The following is a 25,393-nucleotide window of genomic DNA, read 5'->3' on the forward strand; positions in this document are numbered from 1 at the left end:
AAAAAAAAACATAATTAGAAACGTGAAACACTTTCTCTTCACCCCTTCTTCACCCAGCGTCTTTCAGTTCCGATTCCTCCGATTCCTCCCTTCACCGAATCACCAATTTCGTCACCGCACCGTGAAACTAAAGGGAAATTTTTCGTCCTCCCTTCTCCTCTCTTTCTCGATCTCTCTCAATGAAACTAAAGGGGAAAATCATAACCCTAAGAAAAAAAATCAAAATTCAAGGTTAGTATTTAATTGATCAATTGTTTTTGTTTTTAAATTGTTAATTTCTTCTTTGTTCATTATTAGGAAAGGATAGTTCATATCATAGTTGTTCTTGATGAGATGTTATTGTTGTTGAACATGAAGTTTTTTTTTTTTTTTTTTTGACGAAAATTGTTGAACATGAGGTTATTTGTGCTAATAGTCTATTACTAAATAAGGATGTTGTTACTTGTTGAAATTTCAGGTCTACTAGGTTCAATTTCAACCCTACTGTCTTGATCAAGAAGGAACAGTGAGAAAATTTCAGGTCTACTAGGTTCAATTTCAGGTTCTGCATTTATTTTTATTATTCAGCTATGCCTCCTAAATTGCCTCCTAAGATTAGAAAGTTTCCTTCTGGGTGTGAGAAGCGTAAGAAACAGAAAAAACTTAATAAGTTAATACAATCTCAGTCAGGAGCCCTTAATAAATTTATCATAAGACAACCGAAAATTCAGAATGTTGGTGTTGGAATTGTTGAAAATCAGAATGTTGGTGTTGGAATTCTTGAAAATATGGAGGAAAATACCAATGTTAATGCTACTGAAAATGAAAATTTATTAGATGCTCAAAATATGGAGGAAAATGCTAATGTTAATGCTACTGAAAATGATAATGTAGATGTTGAGAATGCCGATAATTCTAATAATGACAATGGTGAAAATATTGATATATTTGATCCAACAATTTGGGATTCTCTTGGGTCTAGAATGATTGAATTATTAGCAACAAAAGGTCCGAAAAGAGATTTGTCTATTGTGAAGGGTCCTAGAGATAAAACAACGGCTAGACGTTTTACGGCTAATTTGTATACTAGAGTTTTATCAAATGGAGAGAAATGCGATAGAGATTGGCTTGTTTATTCAAAAGAGCTTGATAGAGTATTTTGTTTTTGTTGTAAAATTTTTAGAAGAGGGATTGGTAGAGGTCAGTTAGCAAATGAAGGTTTTTCTACTTGGAAACATGTTGGTGAAAGACTTAGGGAGCACGAGACAGGCATGGAACATGTTAACAACATGACTACTTGGTATGAGTTGCGTAAAAGGATGCAAAATTTTCAAACTATTGATAAAACAACTCAAAGGTTGATTGATAAAGAAAAAGAGCATTGGAAAAATGTTTTAAAAAGAATTCTTTCAATAGTGAAATTCCTTGCTAAACATAATTTGGCTTTTCGTGGTTCTAATGAGAGATTGTACCAAAATAGCAATGGGAATTTTTTGGGCTTAATTGAAATGTTAGCAGAATTTGATCCAGTTGTCCAAGAACATGTTAGACGTATTACAGATAATAAAGTTCATGTTCACTTTCTTGGACATGACATCCAAAATGAGTTAATACGTTTGCTAGCTTCTGCAATTAAAAATGAAATCATTAGAAAAATCAAACAAGCAAAGTATTTCTCAATTATACTTGATTGTACTCCTGATGTTAGTCATCAAGAGCAAATGTCTTTGATAATACGATATGTGGATGTTGATTCAAGTTCTGTTAATGTTGAAGAATCTTTTTTAGGATTTTTAAAAGTGAATGATACAACTGGTCAAGGACTTTTTGATGTTTTACAAGATGAATTGAAAAAACTTGATCTTGATATATTTGATGTGCGAGGACAAGGATATGATAATGGGTCAAATATGAAAGGAAAACATCAAGGTGTACAAAAGAGGTTTTTAGACATAAATCCAAGAGCTTTTTATACTCCTTGTGGTTGTCATAGTCTTAATTTAACATTGTGTGATATGGCTAACTCTTGTCACGAAGCTAAAAACTTTTTTGGAGTTGTTCAACGCATTTATACTATTTTTGCCAATTCTACTAAGAGATGGCAAATTTTGAAAGATAATGTAAAATGCTTGACTCCAAAATCATTATCATCCACTCGTTGGGAGAGTCATGTAGAAAGTGTCAAAGCTATTAAAACTCAAATGTCAGAGTTTACAGAAGCTTTACTTGAAGTGTCAGAAAATGATAGTGATTCTAAAATAAGTAGTGAAGCTAAATCCTTAGCAACAAATGAGCTTGGTGATTTTAAGTTTTTAATGTCGATAATTATTTGGTTTGAAATATTATTTGCAATGAATGCAGTTAGCAAGTTCCTACAATCAAGAGATATGGTTATTGATGTTGCTATGAAACAAATAACAGGGTTGATTTCATATTTTAAGGAATATAGAGAAATTGGTTTTAAAAATGCTTTGAATTGTGCTACGGAAATTGCTATTGAATTGAATATAGACCCGGTATTTCCTCAAAAGCGTATAATTCAAAGAAAAAGACAGTTTGATGAGAATTTGAATACTCCGACAGTTCAACTATCTGAAGAGGAATCTTTTAGAGTTAATTATTTTCTTAACCTTGTTGATCAAGCTATTGTATCTCTTAATAAGAGATTTGAGCAATACCAACAATATGAAAGTGTTTTTGGTTTCTTGTTTAGTTCTCGAAGGTTTCAATCATTGGACAATCCAACTTTAGCGTCTTGTTGTAGTCATTTTGAAGAAGCATTGAAACATAATGAGCAATGTGATATTGATGGGAAAGAGTTATGTATGGAGTTAAGGTTACTAAGAGAGATGTTGCCTGCAGAAGAAATCGGACCTATTGATATATTAAAGTTTTTGAAAGGCATGAATTGTTTTCCTAATACAACTATTGCATATCGAATTTTATTGACAATTCCTGTGACAGTTGCCTCTGCAGAAAGAAGTTTCTCAAAATTGAAGTTGTTGAAGTCATACTTGCGGTCTACCATGTTACAAGAAAGGCTTAATGGGTTAGCATTGATAGCAATTGAGAATGACTTGTTGGAGAATATACAATATGAAGATTTGGTTGATGAATTTGCTTCAAAAAATGCTAGAAGGGGGGCTTTTTTTAAGTAGCTAAAATGTATTTTGATAATATTGATTACAATATGATTTTTTTTTTTATTAGTCACAACAATGAATGATTATTTTTGATGTTATTGAAATTGTTTACAATTTAGATATATTATATTTTTATAAGGGGTCCATTTTTATTTTTTGCCCTGGACCTCTAAATACTCGGAGACGGCCCTGTGGGTATATCCTCCTTTTCTTTGGAAGCTCCCTTTGTGTCCCCATGCTTTATCTCTATTTTGTGGTTTTCCATGCAACTTCCAGCAATTTTCCCTAATATGACGAGGCTTGTGACAATAGGTACACCGAGTATCATCACCTTTCCTCTCAATATTTGTTGATTCTCCCTTTCTTCGGTCAGCACTCATTGTTGTCTCCTCTCCTTTGTTAAGATCAACCATCATAGCTGAATTCTCAATTACTGGAGTGTCTAACGTCAGACTCCTTCTGCTTTCTTCGCTTCTCACAATGGCTATCACTTCATTAAAGCTTGGAACTTCCTGTTTTCCCAAGATTTGAATTCTAACTTGGTCAAATTCAGAGTTCAAACCAACCAGAAAGTCATACACCCTGTCTTGCTCAATGAACTTCTTCAGAATTGCTGCATCTGCAGAGCACTGAGTCTTTATGACCCTATAATGATCAAGTTCCATCCATAGTGCCTTTAGCTGATTGACATAATCAGTGACAGTTCTGTTTCCTTGCTTTGCTGCCAAAGTTTTCACCTTTAGTTCATACACTTGAGCAGCATCTTTGGCTTTGGAATAACTTTCCTCCATAGCATCCCAATGCACGTGTCACTGATGTCCGGATCCATGGAGTTCCCCAGCCATGCCATGATCCTTGAATCTTCCTCATCCCATTTGGTAAAGTTGGGATCATTCTCCTTAGGTGCAGCATCCATTATATGCTTCACTTTTCCCTTTCCTTTCAAGATTGTTTTAATGAGTTGAGACCATTTGAGATAATTTTTCTCATTCAGCCTGTAAGCAGAATGAATATTCTGCAATTCTCCAGGATTTTGAGAAGGGACATCTCCTGTCTCAGATTTGGTCTTCTCCTCAGGGGTTCCAGATCCAGACATTGTAGAATAAAAGAAGGGAAAAATTGATGGTTTAAGAAACTATGTGCTAAAAAAAATGCACAGAAATTCGCAACAGCAATGAAGGCTGGCGTTTTTAGGGTTTCAGCATGCAGCAGACAGAAGCACCCAGAACGGATGCTCTGGTACCATGTAAGAAATTAGGGCTGAATGAATAATTTCTGATATATATTAACATTGAGAGGTACATAGAATATATACACAGTTTCTATGCTAATTAAGGAAGGACTGAATAAAGGAGATCTCATCTAATCATAATAATCTGTACACTAATAGAAGGGATATTATTTATTTCCTAAATAAACATATTTCTCTAATTATTGCAAGATTTTCCACACTATACCCTACCATTAAATAAAAATGGTGACTACTTCTCTACCCTCACAAAAATTGAGGGTAGTTGCCCTATGCTGATGTGGCACCAATGAAATTCATCCATGTGTATTTAAGTCAAACATAATTAATTTTTTACCATAAATTATTTTGACTACTTTTATTTTCAATTAATTATATTTTATGTTACTAGTTTTCTTTAATTATATTTTAGACTATATGTAAATATAATTAGAATTAATTTGATCATTGAATGCTTGTTTCTAAACATTATATATTGATTCTAAAATATCAATGTTATTAGTAAAAAAAAAATCAATGTTATAGGCTCGAAAAAATAAATATATATCAATGTTAGTTTAAATAAAAATAATAAGAGAACAAAAACAACAAAGAAAAAAAAACTACTATCTCTAATTTAAATATACAATTCCACTTGTACATTTATTAAATGAAATCAAATAATGCTTCAAAAAAAATCAAATCAAATAATTTATGCTATTCCGGTGTAAATACTCTCTCCGTTTTAAATTACTTGTCGTGTTAGAAAAAAAATTGTTAACTATCTAAATCACTCACGTAAATTCCAAATATTTAGGAGTAGTCGAAACCGTAAAAGATTTATATATTTGGAAAATTAAAGTTTGTTTTTTTAAGTTTTCAAAAAAAAAATGTTTGTTTTTTAAAAAAATTGGTACATAACATATTAAATTTATTGGAAAGATAAAATGCATGGAAAAAAAACAAATTAAGCTTATTGGTGAATTAAAATAAGGTATAATAGGAAATTAAGTGCAAAAATACACCTTCTTAATTTTATTTTTTTCTAAAACGACAAGTAATTTGAAACAAAGGGAGTGTATAGTATTTATTTTTTCAATCTCTTTAAATCATTGCATAGATTAACGTTGGTTGACATGATGTCGATCTTAGAAAAAATAGGGGGAAAAAATTAGGTTAAGTAATTAGGTTTAGGTTTGCGACAATGGTCCGACCTTTCTTTTAGTTCAGATGAACTATTTATATTTTTACTTGTGATCAATTAGTTAAACCCTAAACCCTAAACAAGTTCAAGAGTTAGTTCGTCTTCTTATAATAGTCGAACCTTTTCATTTTGATCGGATAAATTTCAGGTAGACCGCACTTGTGATCGGGCGAGCTCCCGTGTGTATGTTTTCCGACAATGGTCCGACCTTTCTTTTAGTTCAGATGAACTATTTATATTTTTACTTCTAAACAAGTTCAAGAATTAGTTTGTCTTCCTAAAATAGTTGAACCTTTTCATTTTGATAGGATAAATTTCATTTAGACCGCACTTGTGATCGATCAAGCTTCTGGGTGATTGTTTTGCGACAATGGTCCGACCTTTCTTTTAGTTCAGATGAACTATTTTAATTTTTACTTATGATCAATAGTTAAACCCTAAACCCTAAACAAGTTCAAGAGTTAGTTCGTCTTCATAAAATAGTCGAACCTTTTCATTTTGATCAGATAAATTTCAGGTAGACCGCACTTGTAATCGATCAAGCTTCTGTGTGATTGTTTTTCGACAATGGTCCGACCTTTCTTTTAGTTCGGATGAACTATTTATATTTTTACTTCTGATCAGCTAAACCCCAAACAAGTTTAAGAGTACGTTACTTGATATACCTAGTCTCTATTTCCTTTTATGGAAAGGCAAAACAAATAATTTTTATTTATTATTAGATCATTCCTTACAAAACCCGTGTCTATTGCATATTGTAACCCGAGTAAATTGTGAAATACCTCCTGAAATTTTAAATTCATCAAATATCCCATGAAATTTGGAAATAGGCAAATACCCCCCTGAAATTTTAAAAAGTCAATCAAATTGCCCCCTGGCGTGGACTTTGAAATTTGATTGACTTTTTAAAATTTCAAGGGGTATTTGCCTATTTCCAAATTTCATGAGGTATTTGACGAATTTTAAAATTTTAAGGGGGTATTTGACGGTTTACTCATTGTAACCCATTACTTAGTGCAATTAATTTGATTCATTTGAGTTTTGAATTTTCAATAATATAGTAATAAATATTGAATCATATTCCTTATTAGTCAACAATCATAAATCAAATTCTTCTTAACTCAGTGGCCAATCAAGTGGATCAATTTTCTTGAATCTTGATTACATTCTCCTAATTTCGTTTTGTCTTCTCTAAACTATTTTGTTTTCAATTTTTTCCCGATATGGACAACCAAAGAAAACAAAAACAAAATGACGATGAATAGGAATCACATTCTATGACATAACAGGAAAAAATAAGGAAAAAAAAAGGAAAAAATACGCTAAAAAACATAACATCTAAGAAATTGAAAATCACAAGTTTTAGAATCTTGAAGAAATCCGGTAGATCGGTGGCGAAGACTGCAGTAAAGATTGACATCGGATAACACAAAAGCAGAGGAGCCGTAGAATGCTAACATGACGGTGGTGGAGGCTGCGGCAGAGATTGAAAGCATTAAGAAGAAGAAGAAGAAAGTTTTTTGACGATAAGAAGAAAGTTTTTTTTTTTTACGCGAAGAAGAAAGTTATTTGAGACGTAATACAATTTGAAGAAGAAGCAAACAAATCAAAAGTAATTAGGTCCAAAATATAAATACATAAAATATAATTAAATGAAAATAAAAGTAGTCTAAATTACTTTGTGGTAAAAAATTAATTATGTTTGACTTAAATAAATGTGGATGAATTTCATTGGTGCCACATCATCATAGGGCACCTACCCTCAATTTATGTGAGGGTTAATTAGAAAAAACCAATAAAAATATATCATTATTATACATCTATAAAGTTGCTATCCCTTATAGTCAAACTAAGATTTGAAAGTTATATCAATATTGTCAAAGTGATGCATTTTTACTGAAATTATGTTTGACAAATCATCAAATTAAAACCCTACAGCAGAAGAGCTGTTTGCAATTTTTTCTTCAATATGTATTGGCTATGTTTATGTTTAGAATTAAGTACTTTATTTTTATGGTAAAATGTACATACAGAATTTTGAAAGGGCAAAATCTCCCTGGCACTCTCCCGCCAGAACTGACCAGGTTGCGTTACCTTCAAACTATGTATGTAATTCCCAAACTTTCCCTCACATCTAAATTAACAATATTATTGAACTTGTTTTATATCTTCAATGACATGTATCTATATATTATTTTGCTTGACAAACTTTCTCTCCCTCTTTCTATCACTTTATTACAGTGACCTCTCTCGTAATTACTTGAATGGTACAATTCCGAAACAATGGGGATCTATGATGAATATTAGTAAAATGTATGATTTATCTCATATTTTTCTTTTCCGGTTTTTAATCATTGATTGTTTGATATATTATACAAGGTCGATCTTGACATTTTGTATAAGACTTTGCATTCATTCATTTTCTTGTAGACTTGTAGTAATTACATGCAACACAATATGCTAATGACAACGTGTTTCTTAATCATCATAGTGCTCTCGGCGGAAATCGATTAACGGGTCCAATACCAGTGGAGATTGCAAACATATCTACTCTCCAATACTTGTGAGTTGATCATTACCCATCTTAGCAGAAAATATCCATTTATAAGTACACAAACATGTATGCGTTCAATTCAGAGTTTTTTTAAGAACATTACTTCAACTTGAAATGTATAGGGAGTTAACGGGCAATCAAATGTCTGGAAATATTACTCCTGAGCTTGGGAATCTAGCCCAGATTCAATCACTGTAAGTGCACTTTGATTTTCTCGTAATTGATGTTCTCCCTCCAAATAGGGAAGCTGAATGTTTAAAAATTAAATCCACTTTGCTTTCCATGGCTTAGAATCATAATTTACTGTTTTGTTTTTCAATCATATATAGACGAATTTCCTCCAACAATTTTAGCGGAGAACTCCCTGTGACATTGGCCAAGCTTACTACACTGCAAGATTTGTAAGCTTCAAATTTTTATGATGTTTACTTTACTGATGACTAAATTAAAAAAAAAAAAAAAAAGTTTTGTGATTCTTCGAATTTTCACGCCCTCTCTCAATGCAGCCGAATTGAGGACAACCGATTCTTTGGAAAGATACCTGATTATATTCAGAACTGGTCACGTATCAAAACACTGTAAGCACTCTCCTTTTTTATTTTATTTTTTCCTCAAATTTATTTGTTTTTGTATTGTTTAAATTTTTAAAAGAATTATCAACAGTTACTTTACTTTACTCTTAACAGAGTGATTCAAGGAAGTGGATTAAGTGGGCCGATTCCTTCTGGAATTTCACTTTTGACAAACTTAACTGACTTGTATGTATGATATTTTATATGTTATATTCTATAGTATATACTGATAAGTTAAGGATTGAAATTTAACTTTTAATTATGTTTACTTAGCTTTGAGTTAATTGTTATATATACTCAGGAGAATTAGTGATTTGGATGGATCTGAATATGCACCTTTGCCACAACTTAATAATATGACATTGTTACAAACTCTGTAAGTTGATTCCTCTGCCTCTCTCAGAAATAGAAAATAAAAGAAGCTACAAGAAATGCACTATAAATCGCTGTCTATCTTATTGTTTCACAGGATTCTGAGGAACTGCAAAATCAATGGGACACTGCATGATTATCTTGGGACTATGAAATTCTTAAAAATCTTGTAATGGCTTACTTGCTACATTTTGTTTGAATATAAATAACCATTAAATTTTCTTTTGTTAGGTTTAGCTTATTCTGCAACCTTTGGCATCTGTGTTTTGTAATTAACATTTTGATGGATATAACAATTATATAGCTCTCCAGCTTATTATATTGCAGGAATTTTTATTTTTTTATGACAGATATTTTCCATAGAATTTTAACTCATTCCCAATATTTCAGAGACCTCAGCTTTAACAGATTAAGTGGAGCAGTTCCGAGTACCTATGCCTACATGAAAAGTTCAAAATACATGTATGAAATTAATTGTAGTTTCTTAGTACATTTCTTTTTTGGGGTATATATTTAGTGACCATATATGAAGATAATTACCTAAATCACTTTTTGGTATAGAAGGGTCGCTCGAGACAATTACCTAAATCAATTCAATCCTTCATAGAGAAATGGCTGTGATTAAAGATGAGTTAATGTTCGGTCTACCTCAATAAATATTAAGCTTTGTATATTAATATCTTGATATTCTTTTATGGCAGATTTTTAACTGGAAACCGTCTCACTGGCCACATGCCTGCTTGGAAAACGGACGTTGACATGTGAGTTATCCTTCTAATACTACTTGTATGATTCCTTTGATTGAACAATATAATTCATTTGTGAGGCAGAAAATACTAGAAACATCCATTTCATTTTTAACTTTCTAAGTGAACTTTGCTTCCCTGCATTTTCCCTTTCTTTTTATTCAATACTTGTTTTTTTAGCTGTATAGTTTTTTACTTCTGTTCACATTAAGTGCATGATCACCAAGCACAACCTATGCTGCAATGATTATTTATTTATCACCAAATTAAATCTTCTAAATGATGATATGCAAATAATATATAAAGCACTATAGCTTTTTTCAGAAGTACTACAATTTAATCTTATTTATTGTACTCCGATGAACTCTAGTGATAGTTCCACGATCACGAGTTTAGTTTTCCTCACAGCATAAGTTCATAAACCCCGTAATCTCTCTTCTCTCTGATGTGTATAATATGCCTTTCTAAAGCTTTCAGGGTTGTGTTGCTCTGATAATGTTGAGGTCTTGAGGCTGACTGCCTATAACTTTTGTTTGATGTGTTTGGCTTACTTAATATTATATCTCCAATATGCCATTCTGAAGTTTCAATTCAGAGATTAAAAACATTCTTCTTAATCCATTTGCATTCTATTTTCACTTTTTTACGGAACGGTTTTCTCTTCCCTTCAATTGAAGATTTAGTTTGCTTTAATGGACTAATAGTAATTGATGAGTAGCTTATTTTTCACATACTTCTAAGTAAGGAAAACGTTTTGAAACTTTTATGCTCTTGGAATATGATTGTGCAATTGTTTAGTAGTATATTTTAAAGATATTTAAATTGAAGGTTTTAATTGTTGTATTATTATAATATTCTGAATCAAAATTTATGACATGTATATAGAGATCTTTCATACAATAACTTCAGCATCAGCCAAGGGAGTAGTCAGATATGTCAAGAAGAAAATGTGTAAGAATCCTTCCATTTGTGTTCATTTGTTTGCAAACTTAAGAACCTTTCTGAGACACCATCTTCTCTCATATGTCACAGGAACTTATTTTCTACCTCATGGGCACACAATGACATGTAAGTTTGGTATTATACATATTAAAACACGCATGTGTGTGCATACTAAAATTTATGTAGTACCTTGTGTGTGTGTACTTTCCATTTCCCTCTTATCATGTGAGGGATCTTATTTACTAATCATGCTAACTTATTATTTTCTTTTCATCATTTTCTCAGAGGAACAGTTCCGTGCTTGAGGTTTGAATGTCCCAAACGTGAGTTTCTTCATGGTGACTTTACTATAGACTGCTAAGATCTCACTATGTTTTTAGATTATGTTATAAAAGTCATAGAGGTACAACATGAGAGGGGACAGAACAGAACCATGCTTGTTTTTTACTTTGGACACACTACAATCCAGCTGTGTGTATGAAAAATATCAGCAGCAATAAATCATGATTCCCTCCTTTCATCTTTGTTTGCACTGGGAAAAACATGATAGCTAGAGAGAGAGAGAGAGAGAGAGAGATTATGTATAGAAATATAAAATTTCAAGGAACTTATTTTTCTTTATTTGATTTGCTTACTTTCCTTAATATTTTGATTGTTGCTCACATGATCTGCTTTTCACAGCCTCATACTCCCTTTATATCAATTGTGGTGGACAGCAAACCACGGTCAACAGAACAAGTTATTATGGTGATCCAGATTTACCTGGACCGGCTAGATTCCATCACAGTCCAAAAGGAAATTGGGCATTTAGCACCACTGGTATATTTATGGAAAGTAATCAATTTCGAGAATATTATCGGCCACAAATTATCACAAAACTTACTATGGTGGATGCTGAATTGTATATGAATGCACGTGGTTCTCCTATTTCTTTGACTTATTATGGGTTTTGCCTGGCAAATGGAAGCTACACAGTGAAACTACATTTTGCTGAAATAATGTTCACAGACGATCAAACTTATGGTAGTCTTGGAAGGCGTGTATTTGATATCTACCTTCAGGTACATGATTTAACAATTTTCTTTCAATAGTCAAGTGATTGCAAGGTTCCTATAGGGACATTGTTGAACTATTGTTTTAGAATTAAAATACGTAGAATATCTCACTAACAACTGAATCATTTTCGGATTAGCAGTTCACTGATTTGCCATTACTTATAAAATAAAATTCTACAATATTTCTAAAACAGAATAACAATTAAAATAGTTGTAGGTTGTAATCATGTGGAGGCATGAAGCATTAATTAATGATGGGATTGAAATGTTGCAGGGAAAGCAGGTGCAAAAGGACTTCAATATTGCAAAAGAAGCAGGAGGAGTTGGTAAGAAGGTCGTGAAATTGTTCAAAGATGTTGCTGTTACTAGTAATACCTTGGAGATCCGCTTATATTGGGCTGGAAAAGGGACACAGGCTCTCCCAAATAAATCAGTATATGGTCCTCTTATATCGGCTATATCCGTGGAATCTGGTGGGTTATACTTTATGTGTTCCTAATCTTATGCTATGATCTCCTTGTTATGATCTTGTATTTAAAATATCTTATATAAATCAAAACAGATTCTCCGGGAAGCATATCTGCAGGAGCTTTGGTTGGAATTGTGGTTGCAGCAGCAATTATTATCATTCTATTAATTGGTATACTTTGGTGGAAAGGATGTTTTGGAAAGAAAAACACATTAGCAAGAGGTGATTACAAATTAATTTCTTTTGATACCATTATTATAAAAGTTTTTGCTAACATATTGGAGATGATTCTAGATGTAATGACATCCATTTTGTAATGAAACATATTGGAGTGATTTGGTGTTGTTTAATTGTTTGTGTCGATATAATGATATTGGTGTTTGGAATAATTTTAATGTTGTATACTTGTATGAATTTCTTTTCCAATATGAATGTGTCTGAATGAACAGCATTAACAATGAATTTCGCGTGGATGTCATTCCATGGAAGGTCGTGAGTTACAATATCATTGGTTGTCATGAAAATATATTTCGGTAACTAGGTACCGGAATTTACCCAGATTTCGGTAAATATCTGCCGAACCAGCCTATTTCCAGTGAACAACCGAAATTTTCGGTAGATTGGTACCGAAGTATGCTGTTATTCCGGCACATAGTTACCGAACTATATATTTCGGTAAACATCTGCCGAATCCTACAAATTCCAGTGAACCAGTGAAAGTTTCGGTAGATTGGTACCGAAATAAGGGGGTATGACAGCCAACTTCGGTAAATATTAACCGAACTCGTAAACTTCGGGGAATGCGAACCGAAATGTGGTTAAATTTCCAACTGTTTACTGGGGTATAAAAGAAAACTGGGGGGTAGAAAAGATGTAAGCATATGCCTAAAAACTTGTTAAAAATCATATAAATAACTTAATTTATAGTTGAGATTACACCGACACTTTTTGTGGTCGAGATTGGACCGACAATTTTTTTTTTTTTTTTTTTTTTTGTGGTCAAGATTACACCGACATTTAGTTGTGGTTAAAATTACACCGACGAAATTATGTGGCCGTAATTAGATTGAATGTAGTATAAAACCGCCGTATGTGTATAGTTGTGAAAAACACGTTTTCACAATTTCGCAAAATGAGTGCTTCAAATCGGTCTGTTAATAACAATAGGGCGACATCTCATGCATTTTCAGTTAAGTTTCGCCGTAACGACGAGTTGTTCTGCGTTGACCTGTCGAACAATTTGACGACTATTCAAGCTCTTAAACGCCAGATCGAAGTCATGTATCGCTTCAAATGCGGCAGACAAATCAAAATAGAAAAAATTGCGTATTACGAATCGACAATCGATCTGGCCAGTGATAATGTCGGTGGATATGATGAGCAACCGCGAAAATACGAGTGGAAGGAGTTGAAAAATGATGACGATGTGAACGACATGTTCAATGGGGTAGAAGTGGATCCGAAGTATCCACGTCTGTATGCTACCTTAGTAGTTACAAACTGAAATTTGGTTATTCATGTTGTTGAATTCTCAGTTATGTTGTCGTTGCATTTTCGTTTACGTTATCGCTGATTTTTCAGTTATGTTGATGTTGACTTTTTAATTAATGAATGCTTTTATGTTGCACGTTTTTTATGCTCCATCTAAATTTTCTAAACGCTCGCCAAACGAATCAACACCCACCTACCGCATTTAAGCCCACCTAACTCCGTTAACTACCAAACCACCTCATTAGCGCTCACCTACCGCCATAATGTGCACCAAACCCATCTTTAAATTCACGTGTTTTGTTGAATTCAACACTCGACAGAAAAAAAATAACGGGAAAATGGATGTCTCACTCACACAACGAATGAGATCTACTCTTGCGGCAGTTTACTTCGGCGATGGAAAACCGCATTTGTTTCGAATCAATGACGGTGAAACATTCGAAGGTCCGAAACGACAGCTGTACCAACTGAATCGCACCGTCAACAACCCGAACGACAATAGAACGGTATCAAATCTCCTGTATCGAAAGCCATCAATTGGTTCTGACGGACGCGTTGCTTTCACTCGTATGGCTGTTGAAAACAACGATGATGTTGAAACTATGTTTTCAATCTTCGAGCAGTACTCATCCACGGGGCCTATCGAGCTAGATGCGACACTGACAAGATCAGTTGAAGCCATCCTTGCTTGTCTTGTTGGGCCGGAAGACCCAAATAGGCAAACTAAGTGATGCGACCGTGTTGTTATCGTTTTGTTTTTTAATTTGCCTAAGTGTGTTTTCCTTTTCATCTTTGTTGTGATTTTTAGTTTGCCTAAGTGTGTTTCATTTTCTTGAAGTTATAATTAATACTAGTCGGTGTAATCTCAAAGATTTCGGTGAGATTGAATACCAAATTTTATTTCGGTAAAAGCATACCAAATTGTTCCCAGATTTCGGTATTTAGGTACCGGAATTTTGACTCGCTCACTGGAAATACGTAGTTTCGGCAAAACTCTACCGAACTTGGTACTTCGGTAAATGAAACCCGAATATTACCCAGATTTCGGTAATATCCTCCCGAACTTTTCTCTGGCTCACTGTTTTAGTATGTTTCGGCAAAGTTTTACCGAAATATATCTTTTTCCAACAAATGACTTTAAACTATGTATCACCCGTGGGATCATATCCACGCGAAATCACCTGTTCGGATATAATCGTATTTCAAATGAAATTCATACATTCCAATCCAAATTCAATAAAAAAACAAATTAAATAGAAACCACATTCAATATAAATCCATGTTCATACATCCCAAGCAAAACGAAATTATACGGACAAGTTGTTCCATTGTACACGGCAGGATTTAAAAAAAAATAAAACATAGCGAAAAATAAAAAACTACAAGCTGCTTGTTCCGGCATCTTCCGTTGTTGTCTTCTTCTTCTTCTTCTTCCTCTTCTTTGTTCCTTCACCCGAGTCTCTTTTCCTCTTCCGTCGCACCAAATATGCATCTACAGGCTCCAAATCAGTGTAGGCTTTTTCAATAACCACCAAAGCATCGGCCAAATTGAGTTGACCATCGAGCGCTTTCCTCAAATCCGCTCGAACCTTCTTAGTCACTTCAGACACGTCGCATTCACCACTCACGTTGTCCTCCTCAAGGTTAGCATGTGTTGGTGGATCCGCTTCAACCGGTGGCAATATCTTCGGATGAGAAACACGGTATAACCATGGAATGTATCCGGGTACGGTATCAAATGCACGCACAACTTTTGGTCCTCGCATCTCCTCTGTCACATAGTTGGCAGTCAGGTAGGAAGCAAATGCATCAGCAATCGTAAACCGATTCATACCAGCCTTTGCAGATACATCAGGGTGCCTAGGGATAGACTGGACATGTCCAAATTGTCGGAGGACACGTTCTGGCAAGTGTGGATTGATAATAGCACTTCCACACATAATCCAACCAGTGTACCAACTGATATCTTGAAAGGGTCTGGTTTGCCGGTGCTCCTCATATGGGCAAAACACCACTTCATCCATGCGCATTGTATCCAATGCGGACCTATGCTGCCCTGGAAATTTTGGTCCTTTTAAAGGCAAAAATCTTGCCGCATAGGGATTGTCGTGGGTGTATCTCTCATCAACAAAACGTCCACCAAAAGTTTTGAAATGCGCCATAATCCAGGCCTATTGAAAACACATGATATGGGTAAGCAAAATATTTAATTATAACAACCGACATTCAGTTAAAAGGCAAAACGCATTTTGAGTTTGTGTGTATACCTGAAATAGACAGTTATAACCACCATGATTTCCACATCTCGGGCGGCTTGCAGCATCCAAGTAGTTGTACAGATATGCCAGCCCAGAAGCACCCCAATTCCACGTGTTAACTAAACTGAGGTCTCGCAAGTAGGTAAGAAAAATGACGTCCACGTACTGCATACTTTTGTTGGTGAAAATGGTTGCACCGATCAAGTAGAGCAAATAGCATCTAATGGTGCATTCCCTGAGGAATTCCACATCTTCAGCAGGCTTCTTTAACCTTTCAGCTTTCAAGGCATCCTTCAAATTATCGAGATACAAATCCTTCAACGCCTTAAACCCTATATGTGCTCCTTTCATTTTTTGAAACTCTTTCTTGCACTTACTAATAGGGAAGTTCAGATACTCTACGCACATCTCTTCACCATCTTCCTTTGTACATGACGTTCCGTTGTGGTCGAGCATTTTTCCGGTAATCGGAATATGAAGCAATGAGGACACGTCGTCCAAGGTTATAGTCATCTCACCAATAGGAAGATGGAAAGTTCCGGTCTCAGGATGCCATCGCTCTGCAAATGCCGTCAACAGACCCCAGTCGGTGTGATTGTAATTTGTCCGCCGCAGAGTTTCGAGTCCGGACGCATTAACGACATTCCAAAACCACGAGTACTCTTTCGGACATATCTTGAAATTGTTGATTTTTTTCCCGTTGTTCATTACCCTCAAATATCGGGATTGGAGCTGCAAAACATTACACTTCATTACACTTCATAACAATCGACATCGAAAATAAATAATGTTATCTGAATCGTAACTTACCTCTCCTTTCCATAACGGGACAGCAACATGTTTTCCAAATCCCGGCAACAAAGACAAGTCAGACGGACCACCATCATAACATGTAACTGGTGGTGGTTTTACTCGTGGTGGGTTCCTTCCTTGTGTTACTCGCGTAACCTTTTTCCGTGGTTTTTTAGGTTCTGGTGGTGGTTGTTCAGCCTCCTCTTCCTCCTCCATTTCCTTTTCCGTTTCGTCATCCACTTCTTCTCCCCCTTCCTCCTCCCCCTCTTAATCCGCTTCCTCATCAACTTCTTCTTCCCCATCATCATCCCCCTCTTCATCTGCTTCCTCCGCTTCCTCATCCACTCCTTCCTCCCCTTCCTCTTCCCCTTCTTCAGAAATATTTTCTTCCACGTCTTCATTCTCCTCTTGCGATTCTGCATCCTCCGGTCGAGGCTCATCCATCGTGGTTGAAACTGCTTTCCCTTTAGCTCGACTTGGAATTTTATCTACATTGACCGCAGCCTGTTTACGTGCAGAGCTATGTGCTTTGCTTGCACCGCCACGTCTTGTTCGGCCAACTTTGTCGTCCGTCATGATTCCTACAAGAAAACAGTCACCATAAGTATCTACGAAATCAATATTCATCGGTTACTCATTCAAACAATTTTTATACATAAATCAATACTCATACAAGCATTTTGTCAAACACTTGGTGCACATAAACAAGAATACAAATCCAATTCATATGCCCTAAAATAAATTACCCTATACAAGTCCAATCATATACCCTAAATTAAAATACAACCCCAAATTTAGTGGAATCAAAACAATAATCACGAGCATTAACAAATCAAAATAAAAAATAAAATAAAAAAGCAAGAAAATGAGAGAGTTGAGTTTGAAAACTTACTTGTAGAGATGAGCTTGGTGATTATCAGAGAGAAATTGAATGTTTAGAAGAGAGAAATTGTCGTTCTACTGGTGAAACCTTAAATTTGCGATTGAAACCTCCAAAATCGCCCTAGCATCTGTTGCAAACCGTTTTCGCGCAAATGGTGAACGTTTAAAGTTTTTCCTAATATATTAGTTAATTTCGGTACATGCGAACCGAACTATAGCGTTTTCGGCAGTTGTGTACCGAATCTCACCCAGATTTCGGTAAATAGTCCCCGGAATTTTCATTGGTTCACTGGACAGGACATCTTCGGCAGAAATATACCGAAAGTTATTTCGGTTACCAGGTACCGAAATTTACCCAGATATCGGTACGTGGATACCGAAATTTTGTTTCGTTCACTAGAATATGATCTATTCGGCAGAAATTTACCGAAATGTATATTCGGTTACCAGGTACCGAAATTTACCCATATATCGGTACCTGGATACCGAAATTTTCTTTGGTTCACTGGAATTAGGTCGTTTCGGCATAAATATACCGAAATGTATATTCGGTTACCAGGTACCGAAATCTACCCAGATATCGGTAACTGGATACCGAAATGAATTGCATAATTTTTTTTTTTTTTTTGGGTCTTGCACGTTTATGTAACATCATAAAATATCATAACATAGTTGAGTATTAGACACATCACGTTAACGGAAATTTAAAAAAGGTAACGGATAATTAAACGTAGTCAAATACACCAAATTGTTTGAATCAAACTACATCCAAATTCGACAAATTCAAATAATAAAATTACATTAAACAACAACTGAGTTACAATATTAGCTAAGCCTACTCTCGAGTGTTGTACCGTCTCCCTCTACCCCGCTTAAGTCGCCGACACGTCAAAACAGGGTTAAGCAAATTCAAAATCCTTCGCAAAGTACCATGAACAGGAGTTCCTTCCACCGCCTCACCTTCGCGAAGTGACCTCTCCACCTCATCCCTAACACCACGGCATACCTGAAGCATGTTAGGGTCATTCCTTGCTTCCACGGCCTCTATCAACACCTCTAATTAAGTTAGGTGGCCTTGGTGGTGACGCCGGAGCTTGTACGGGTCGCATAACTGGATGCGACACTTTGTAAAACCATGTCATGTATCCAGGTTCATGGTCCCATGCGCTAACCACAGCCTGACCCCTCATCTCTTCAGCAATCATCATCAAATCCAACTCCTCCATAAAAACACGATCAATCTCACATAGGCTCATCCCCGGAGTCGCAGACAAATCCGGTTTTCTAGGAATGCCTTGGACATGTTTAAATTGTCTAAGCACGCGTTCAGGCAAATGCTTTGCTTTCAAATTACCACATCTCAACCATCCAGAAAACCAGCATGAATTTATCAAAGGGCGGACGTGTCGGTGATCATCATATGGACTGAATACGCAGTCGTACGTCTGAATATTATCCAAACTGTTTCTATAGCTACTTGGTTCCCTATGTCCAGCTCCGGGAACAAACTTTGCATTTCGAGGCATGCCCTCAGAATAGATAGGATCCTGCGCCCACACGCTAAGTCCCGGAAAATGAGAAATTATCCAGCCCTGAAAGCATGACAAACAAGTTTCATTATATTGACGGACATTACATATCATACATGTTGAATAATTTTCGTAAGCGCACGTTTATGTTACCTGAAGCAAAGACATGTACCCAGCCATCTGATTCACTGTCACCAAACACGCATCATCCAGATAATGTTGCAAATGAACCAGAGCAGCAGCACCCCAATTCCATTCACGGACAGCCGACAAATCCTGAAAATACTGCAGGTATACTACGTCCACGTAGTAACTGCTTTTGTTGCTAAATATGGTACAACAGACCAAAAATAGCAAGAAAGCCCGTATGGACCTGTCCCTATACAGCTTAATCTCATGCGCCGACTTACCTTCAGCAACAGCTTTATCAGCTAATCCGTGGTTAACACTATAGATATCCTCCACGTCAGAATGCCTCAGATGGAGCCCGTTCATTTTGGCAAAATGACCCATAACAACATTCCGATCAACTCCTAGAAATGAATTAACCATGTCAGCCGCTTCATCCCTTGACATTTTGCCATGGTTCAGAAACTTTCCCTCGATCGGAATATGCAACAGACACTGGACATCGTCCAATGTGATGGCCAGCTCACCCAATGGAATGTGGAATGAACTCGTCTCCGTATGCCATCTTTCAACAAATGCCCAGAGGAGCCCGTAGTCAAGCACGCTAAAATTAGTCCGGGTAAGCGGCTCCAAACCCGATGCTTCAACCACATCCCAAAACCATCTGTCCGTGCGGCGGGACGGTTTTTGTATATTAATAACTTTTTTTCCGCTGGCGATGCAACGTAAATTTACCGCTAAAATCTGAAAAATTCAAATAACACAAAAAATTATCGAGCTAACGTAATCACAACATTTTTAATAAAATAATCGTCGTATTTTAAATTGGTTTACCTCTTTGTCATTTGGGTCTGCATACCATATCGGAATAGCCATATGCTTATCGTACTCCGTTAACAAGGACAAATCCGTCGGTCCTCCTCCAAAACCTACTTCATCATCATTACGTGAACACTTTGGTGGTTTTCGGCGTACTGGTTTGCGCCGTTGTTGTCGAGGTGGTTGTTGCGGTGGGTCTTGCGGTTCATCTTGCGGTGAGTGTTGCGGTGAGACTTGTGGTGAGACTTGTGGTGATCCAAGATCATCATAATCAAAACACGCATTTAAAAATTGGTCGGCATCAAATTCATCTTGCACCACCAATGATTGTCCTAGACGTGTCCGTCCACGTGTATGCGACCCACCCGCCTCGGCATAATGTGTACCTTGCCCCGGAGTTGGTCCTTTGCGACGACCTCGTTTGGACGGATGATTTGCAGCAAGCTCTCTACGAGCGGAAGCATGTGCATTGATTGCCTTTCCATGCCTACCCCTAGGTAGATTTTCTTCCATATCTATACATAGATAAATAAATTCACAGTCAATACAAACAATTAATCTATGATAAATTCATACTTATAATTCAATCGAACACATGATTCTTGCAACAATGGAAACATAATTCAAATGGAAACATGCATTCATATTCACTCGTACATTTTGACAAACACTTAGAGTACACTATAACTCAATTAGCTTCATATTCACATTTAACTCAATTAGCAACATTCATTCATGCTAGTATGTAACCAATCTAACAACTAACCAATAATCAACGATTCAAACAACATAATCAACAATTTAACTCAATAATCAGATATTGAAATTTTGGAATTTTTATAGGGAAGAACAAAAAATGAATTTGAAATGTCATGGTGATGAGGAATGCATAGAATGACAAATAAAGGAAAGAAACTTACTTGATGAAATGTGATTTGAAGTTGGATGTTGAAGTTGGCCGCAAATGTGTAGAAGAAAGGAAGAGAGGAGTTTTGTGGTTTGTTTTTCAAAATAAAACGAACTTACTGAAATTGTTCATATCTAAGACTACTTCGGTTAATATCAACCGAATCAACCCTACGGTTAATATCAACCGAAGCAACCCTACATTCGGTTCGCAGTTACCGAACGATGTCAACACCACGTTCGGTTCGCAGTTACCGAAATGTTTCAATATGTCAAAATACTTCGGTTTTTATAAACCGCAGTACCCCCAAGGGTAAAAACGGAAATTCAGGGGGTATAAAAGAAATGAGGGGGGTCGGGAGAGAAATCTTCGATAAAAAATGGCAAAATTACTCCACGGATCCTCTATCTAAATAATGTATAACACTTGGGTCTTTTATTTTATTTCCCATTTATGTCTTTTATCAGCTGTTTTGGTTGAAAGTATTATCGGTTATTGTAGCACTGTTGGTATGTAGAACGAAGTTGACCTTTCAAGTGATGATTGTTTCTTGGTTCAGATTTCTGGGTTTATAGCAAAAAAAACCTAGAAATTTAAAGGGTTGGATGAACCCTAATTAATTTAATTAATTTTTTTTAATGGAAAAGAAAAAGTTATTAATTATAATCCTAGGTGGACCTGCCTCATCAGCATTTTTTAATGGAAAAGTGGAAAAAACAATGATCTTGTACACGTTTTAAAGGATAAAGGGTCTAAATGGGACAACAGAAGATAATGGACACAAGTGATATGCATAAATAAAATAAAGGATCTGCGGAGTAATTTTGCCGTGCAACCTAGTAAAGTTTGAATGCATACTTTTATTAGTATATCATGTTATGGAACCTGGGACTAGTTTTATCTTGATAAAAAGGAAGTTGTGAGCTTAAAAGAATTGCATTGTCGATGCAAAGTGTCTATATTTATTAGTGTAAGAGATCTTTGATCTTTCGTTTACTTCAATTAACAGAGCTGGAGAGTTTAGACCTACAAACAGGTTTATATACCTTAAGACAAATCAAAGCAGCAACAAACAACTTTGATATTTCCAATAAGATTGGAGAAGGAGGATTTGGTCCTGTGTACAAGGTATTTTGCATAATATAACAAATCCTCTTGAGTGCCATATTCTAATTATGATTGTACATGTATTTTTCATAAAATTCTTTTTCAACGTCTAACAGCATATCATTCCTCAAAATGCAGGGATGTTTATCCAATGGGACATTGATTGCAGTAAAGCAACTTTCTTCTAAATCAAGGCAAGGGAACCGTGAGTTTTTAAATGAGATAGGCATGATTTCTGCTTTACAACACCCATATCTTGTTAAACTCTATGGCTGTTGTGTGGAGGGAGATCAATTGTTGCTGATATATGAATACTTGGAAAACAATAGCCTTGCCCGTGCCTTATTTGGTAATTTACTATATGGCTGGTCTACGTCGGTTGCTATTTATGTGATATTCCACGTTTTTTGACTTAGCACCTACACTGAGGTCTCATTAGTTGATTGTTATTAAATACACAAATATAGGTCCAGAGGAAGAACAGATCAAATTAGATTGGTTAATAAGGCAGAAGATTTGTGTTGGTATTGCTAGTGGTTTGGCATTTCTTCATGAAGAATCAAGACTGAAGGTTGTTCACAGGGACATCAAGGCCACTAATGTGTTGCTCGATAAAGATCTGAACCCAAAGATATCTGATTTTGGTTTGGCCAAGCTTGACGAGGAGGACAATACTCACATTAGCACTAAAATTGCTGGGACCTAGTGAGTAACTAAAATTGTTGCCTTCTCTTAGTGTATTACTTGTATCAAAGTCTGATATGATGTTGTATACTTGTATCAAATTATTGCAATGATATATTACAATTATGCAGTGGATATATGGCTCCTGAATATGCAATGCATGGTTATTTGACCGACAAAGCAGATGTTTATAGTTTTGGAATTGTTGCTTTGGAAATCATTAGTGGAAGGAGCAACACCCTTTATCGGACAAGGGAAGAAGCATTCTATCTTCTTGATTGGGTAACTTTATAATGATGTTCTTCCTTGGTCATGTAATTTTGATTATGCATAGCAATATCTACTTACTTTGTTTTGTGTCTTATATATATGTTGCTCATTTTTAATTTAATAATTCAACTCTAAACGTGAATAAAATAATGTATCCCCTTTTCTTGTCCCTTTCCTTGCCCTGACGAACAAGAAGACAACAACTTAGCAAAAATATTAACAAGTAATATACAGAATGCTAATTTTGAAAAGGAGAAATTGTTTTTTTGAAGTATTACTTTTCACCAGGACAATGAAGGGGGGTCAGAAAAGATGTAATTTTAATCTTTCTTGAAGTGTAATTGTACAAAATAATTCACTGTTGCTGTCAATTTCTAACATCATAATATCATGAAGCATCTAAGTGACATGTCAGTGAAGTGACCAATTTCATATTTTGAAGAGTTTTTAGAAGTTGAATGTACCTTTTGTAAGGAGTTGTGTTATTTACATGACATCAAAGTTCAACAACAATTTAAATATGCAGTTAATTGCGTTCAACAGATGGTTAATGAATTTTGACACCCGTTATGTTCATTAATCATTCACTACGTTAAACATCATCTAAATTGTTATCAAATTGGTATGTTAAAATATTATTTCTCTTTTGTAAATGACTTGGGTTTCATAAAACTACTCTGTTTCAATAGGCACATTCGTTGAAAGAAAGTGGTGACCTAATGGAACTCGTTGATAGAAGATTAGGTTCAAATTTCAATACAAAAGAAGCTCTGGTGATGATCAATGTGGCTCTTCTGTGCACCAATGTCACTTCAAACATTAGGCCCTCTATGTCATCAGTGGTAAGTATGCTTGAAGGAAAGACTGTGGTGCCAGAATTTGTGCCAGAATCAAGTGAAGTAATGGATGAAAAGAAGTTGGAAGTAATGAGGCAGTATTACTATCAGATGGAAGAAAATAAGATAAGTAAGCCACAGACAGAAAGTCAGAGTTTATTAAGTGATGGGCCATGGACTGCTACATCTTCATCAGGTGTAGACCTTTATCCTATCCACAGTGATGCTTCCTATTGGGAGGGAAGAAGTTAAGCATGTTTGTTGATCATGAATTGCATCCTGCCACTATTTCCTGTGATGAAACCTTGATTGATGCATATCTTCAAAACTGAGTACTACCTCTGTCCATATTTATAAGTCTCTTTGGCACTTTTTACATATATTAAAAGATTACAAATTTATAGTTGAGTCATTTTGAGGTAAGGCATACTTTCCTAATGGCTACATAACGCAAGTCATCTCTGAAATATGATATTGGTCATTTTTATTTTTATTTCCTTGTAACATTCTCTTGGTTCAGCTCTTTGCATTAGCTTATGAGTTATATTTTTAAAGTAGTAACTGTTCCAATGCTTTTTATGAATACTATAGTTGTTGAAGCTTAAGAAGTGGTGAATAGGTTTTCCTTAAAAGATCACACCTCAAATATGCACTATATATGATAGTCAGTGACGGAGCTAGAAGGGGACCATCAGAGGCTATGATCCCCCCTAAACTTTTTCTAATTTTTTATATATTAGTATGTTGTTATACTATTCGTTCAATTTCACCTTTAATCCCTCTTATTTTATTAAACTTATGAAAATAGTCCCTTTATATTAATCAAACATTTTGTGCGCTATTATAAATTTGATCTCTGCGGATATTTTTCCCCTAAAAATTATATTTATTTTTACTAAAAAAAAGTGTCTTTTTGCCCCAATATTGAATTTAATGACAAAATATCTCTTTTGAGCTTAAAATTCACAATTTTTACACAAAAACTCGCAAATTTCATCGCAAAACACATGAGTTGAGACTAAAATTATAATAAATGTAAAAAAAGAGGGGCCAAAAAGTTCGACTTAAGAAATATCGCCCATAAATGAAGCTTCGCAATATTAACTTTTGATTTATTTTACAATTTCTTGTATATATTAGTTTTTTAAAATATAATTTTTTTCTTTATTGAATTGTACTTTTAAATTCGGTCCCCCCTAAACTTAAGTCCTGGCTCCGTCGCTGATTATAGCTTAAGAAGTGGTTGAAGGTGTGAAAAACACAAGAAGGGGTTGAATTGTGTTTTGGTATAAGTGATAACTTTTTCAGAGTTTGAATCTAAAAACAGTTATTTGCAACGGATAGAAACACAACTAAAGAGAGCTAGAGAAAGAGAGATGAACACACAAAAATTTATATTGGTTCCCCTCACAAATTGAGAGTGCT

At 35.2% G+C, this 25,393-nt stretch overlaps 3 protein-coding genes across 5 annotated transcripts in view; all 3 read left to right on the forward strand.

Moving 5' to 3' along the window:
- LOC123894919 (probable leucine-rich repeat receptor-like serine/threonine-protein kinase At3g14840) overlaps positions 1-24,493 on the forward strand; it is a 29,169-nt gene extending 4,676 nt beyond the window's left edge. The window contains exons 3-24 of one of the 2 annotated variants that reach the window (XM_045945050.1): positions 7,588-7,659; positions 7,796-7,867; positions 8,046-8,117; positions 8,231-8,302; positions 8,438-8,509; positions 8,615-8,686; positions 8,795-8,866; positions 8,982-9,056; positions 9,150-9,221; positions 9,443-9,514; positions 9,754-9,813; positions 10,684-10,749; positions 10,831-10,866; positions 11,026-11,063; positions 11,422-11,801; positions 12,070-12,268; positions 12,358-12,486; positions 22,081-22,199; positions 22,317-22,527; positions 22,646-22,883; positions 22,994-23,144; positions 23,822-24,493. In XM_045945050.1, the coding sequence (XP_045801006.1) occupies positions 7,588-7,659; positions 7,796-7,867; positions 8,046-8,117; positions 8,231-8,302; positions 8,438-8,509; positions 8,615-8,686; positions 8,795-8,866; positions 8,982-9,056; positions 9,150-9,221; positions 9,443-9,514; positions 9,754-9,813; positions 10,684-10,749; positions 10,831-10,866; positions 11,026-11,063; positions 11,422-11,801; positions 12,070-12,268; positions 12,358-12,486; positions 22,081-22,199; positions 22,317-22,527; positions 22,646-22,883; positions 22,994-23,144; positions 23,822-24,220 (2,749 nt within the window). In that variant the 3' untranslated portion in view covers positions 24,221-24,493. The remainder of the gene's footprint in view (positions 1-7,587; positions 7,660-7,795; positions 7,868-8,045; positions 8,118-8,230; positions 8,303-8,437; positions 8,510-8,614; positions 8,687-8,794; positions 8,867-8,981; positions 9,057-9,149; positions 9,222-9,442; positions 9,515-9,753; positions 9,814-10,683; positions 10,750-10,830; positions 10,867-11,025; positions 11,064-11,421; positions 11,802-12,069; positions 12,269-12,357; positions 12,487-22,080; positions 22,200-22,316; positions 22,528-22,645; positions 22,884-22,993; positions 23,145-23,821) is intronic. The other variant, XM_045945051.1, reaches the window with a different exon arrangement.
- Positions 1-25,393, forward strand: part of LOC123894914 (probable leucine-rich repeat receptor-like serine/threonine-protein kinase At3g14840) — a 103,913-nt gene that overhangs the window by 24,349 nt on the left and 54,171 nt on the right. The window lies entirely within an intron of this gene.
- LOC123894926 (zinc finger MYM-type protein 1-like) lies at positions 13-4,978 on the forward strand. Its single transcript, XM_045945063.1, has 2 exons — positions 13-231; positions 458-4,978. The coding sequence occupies exon 2, from the start codon at positions 570-572 to the stop codon at positions 3,135-3,137; it is 2,568 nt and encodes an 855-aa protein (XP_045801019.1). The 5' UTR covers positions 13-231; positions 458-569; the 3' UTR covers positions 3,138-4,978.

Source organism: Trifolium pratense, linkage group LG7 (genome assembly GCF_020283565.1).
Source record: "Trifolium pratense cultivar HEN17-A07 linkage group LG7, ARS_RC_1.1, whole genome shotgun sequence".
In the NCBI taxonomy this organism is placed as follows: domain Eukaryota; kingdom Viridiplantae; phylum Streptophyta; class Magnoliopsida; order Fabales; family Fabaceae; genus Trifolium; species Trifolium pratense.